Here is a 1409-nt window from a genome sequence, read left to right as displayed (position 1 = left end):
AAAGAATATACTGAGTCACTGTATCGAAAGGAATTGGTAGACACAGAAGAATTTCATGAAACAACATATGAGCAAGAGCCTATGGTGATGAAGGAAGATGTTCAAGTTGCTTTGAAGGAAATAGCAAAAAAATAAGGCCCCAAGAGTAGACGGTATACGGTATTGAAGAAGTCGTTCAGAGAAGAAAATTGTATTCCAGGTGGGGATTATTGAGTCAATATACAGAGATGTGTGGAACAGGACACCCTTTGTGAGAACAACAGGAAGTTAAATTTGGCTTCAGGTAGAAGTAGCAAAAGAAAAAGCCTAGAAAAACAAACAAAGACAAGGTCAAGAAGGTTGATTTATCTTAGATAAGGTGGGTTATTTGTGTGAGGGATTTCATTTAGTAGTAAATAATGATACATTTAGCGATTTAAGCAGAAAGCCATCAAGATCAGATTTGCCATTGAGATAAAGAAACATTTCTTTCCTTCTCATTCTATTATCCACTTTATTTTATTCATCTGTGTTTTTCTTTTGTCAGACATCAAGTATTTCTTGCCCATATTATAGTCTTAAAGCAGGGTGAAAGAAAAATAAATAGCAATCAAACATGGAACAATGATCAGTCTTACCAAACCCTTGGAGAGCTCCTCCTAGCACTTGGGCATCCATAACAGGATTGAAATTGGGAGCAGGAAAGATTGTTCCTTGCACCTGGCAGAAAGAGTCAATGAGAAGAGATTGTAATGACTTGTATACATTTTCAATACTTTTTCAAGAAAACAAAATCTGTAGTGAAATTATGAAACAGTATCACTAATACCACATGTAAACAAGATTCTGCCAAAAATTATCCAAAAACTACTTGAACAGCACATCAACAGAGAACTGCCTGAAGAGCAGACTGGATTTGGAAAAGACAATGTTACTAGGGATATTATAGCTAATGATAGAGAAATCTTGGCTAAAAGCAGGGAGTACCAGAGAAATGTCTATCTGTGTTTTATTGACTATGCAAAGACATTTAACTGTGTGGATCACAACAAACTGTGGCTGACTCTGAGAAGAATGGGGATCCCAGAACACTTGATGGTGCTTATGCGAAACTTATTCTTCAATCAGGAAGCAGTCTTCGGAACAGAACAAGGGAACAAAACATGTTTTAAAATTGGAAACGGTGTATTCAATAGATGTGTCCTATCTCAATATCCTTTCAATCTATATGCAGAACAGATTATCCAGGAGGCTGGACTCTATGAGAAGAAATATGGCATGAAGATTAGAGGAAGACTCATCAATAATCTGCATTATAAAGATGACATAATCTTGCATACTGAAACTGAGGAAGACCTGAAGCACTTGCTGCAGAAGATCAAGGACTGCATCCTTCAATATGGATTAAAGTTCAACATCAAGAAAACAAC

At 36.4% G+C, this 1409-nt stretch overlaps 1 protein-coding gene across 1 annotated transcript in view; it reads right to left on the bottom strand.

The window, feature by feature from the left end:
* Positions 1-1409, bottom strand: part of ANXA10 (annexin A10) — a 157477-nt gene that overhangs the window by 121238 nt on the left and 34830 nt on the right. Inside the window, exon 2 of the mRNA XM_006896668.1 lies at positions 618-699. Coding sequence (XP_006896730.1) covers positions 618-699 — 82 coding nt within the window. The remainder of the gene's footprint in view (positions 1-617; positions 700-1409) is intronic.

This window comes from Elephantulus edwardii, unplaced genomic scaffold (assembly GCF_000299155.1).
Source record: "Elephantulus edwardii isolate Elephantulus edwardi_28Jun2011 unplaced genomic scaffold, EleEdw1.0 scaffold00188, whole genome shotgun sequence".
Lineage (NCBI taxonomy): Eukaryota > Metazoa > Chordata > Mammalia > Macroscelidea > Macroscelididae > Elephantulus > Elephantulus edwardii.
Note: the sequence above shows the minus strand (reverse complement) of the source record. Positions and strands in the feature narration are given on the sequence as shown.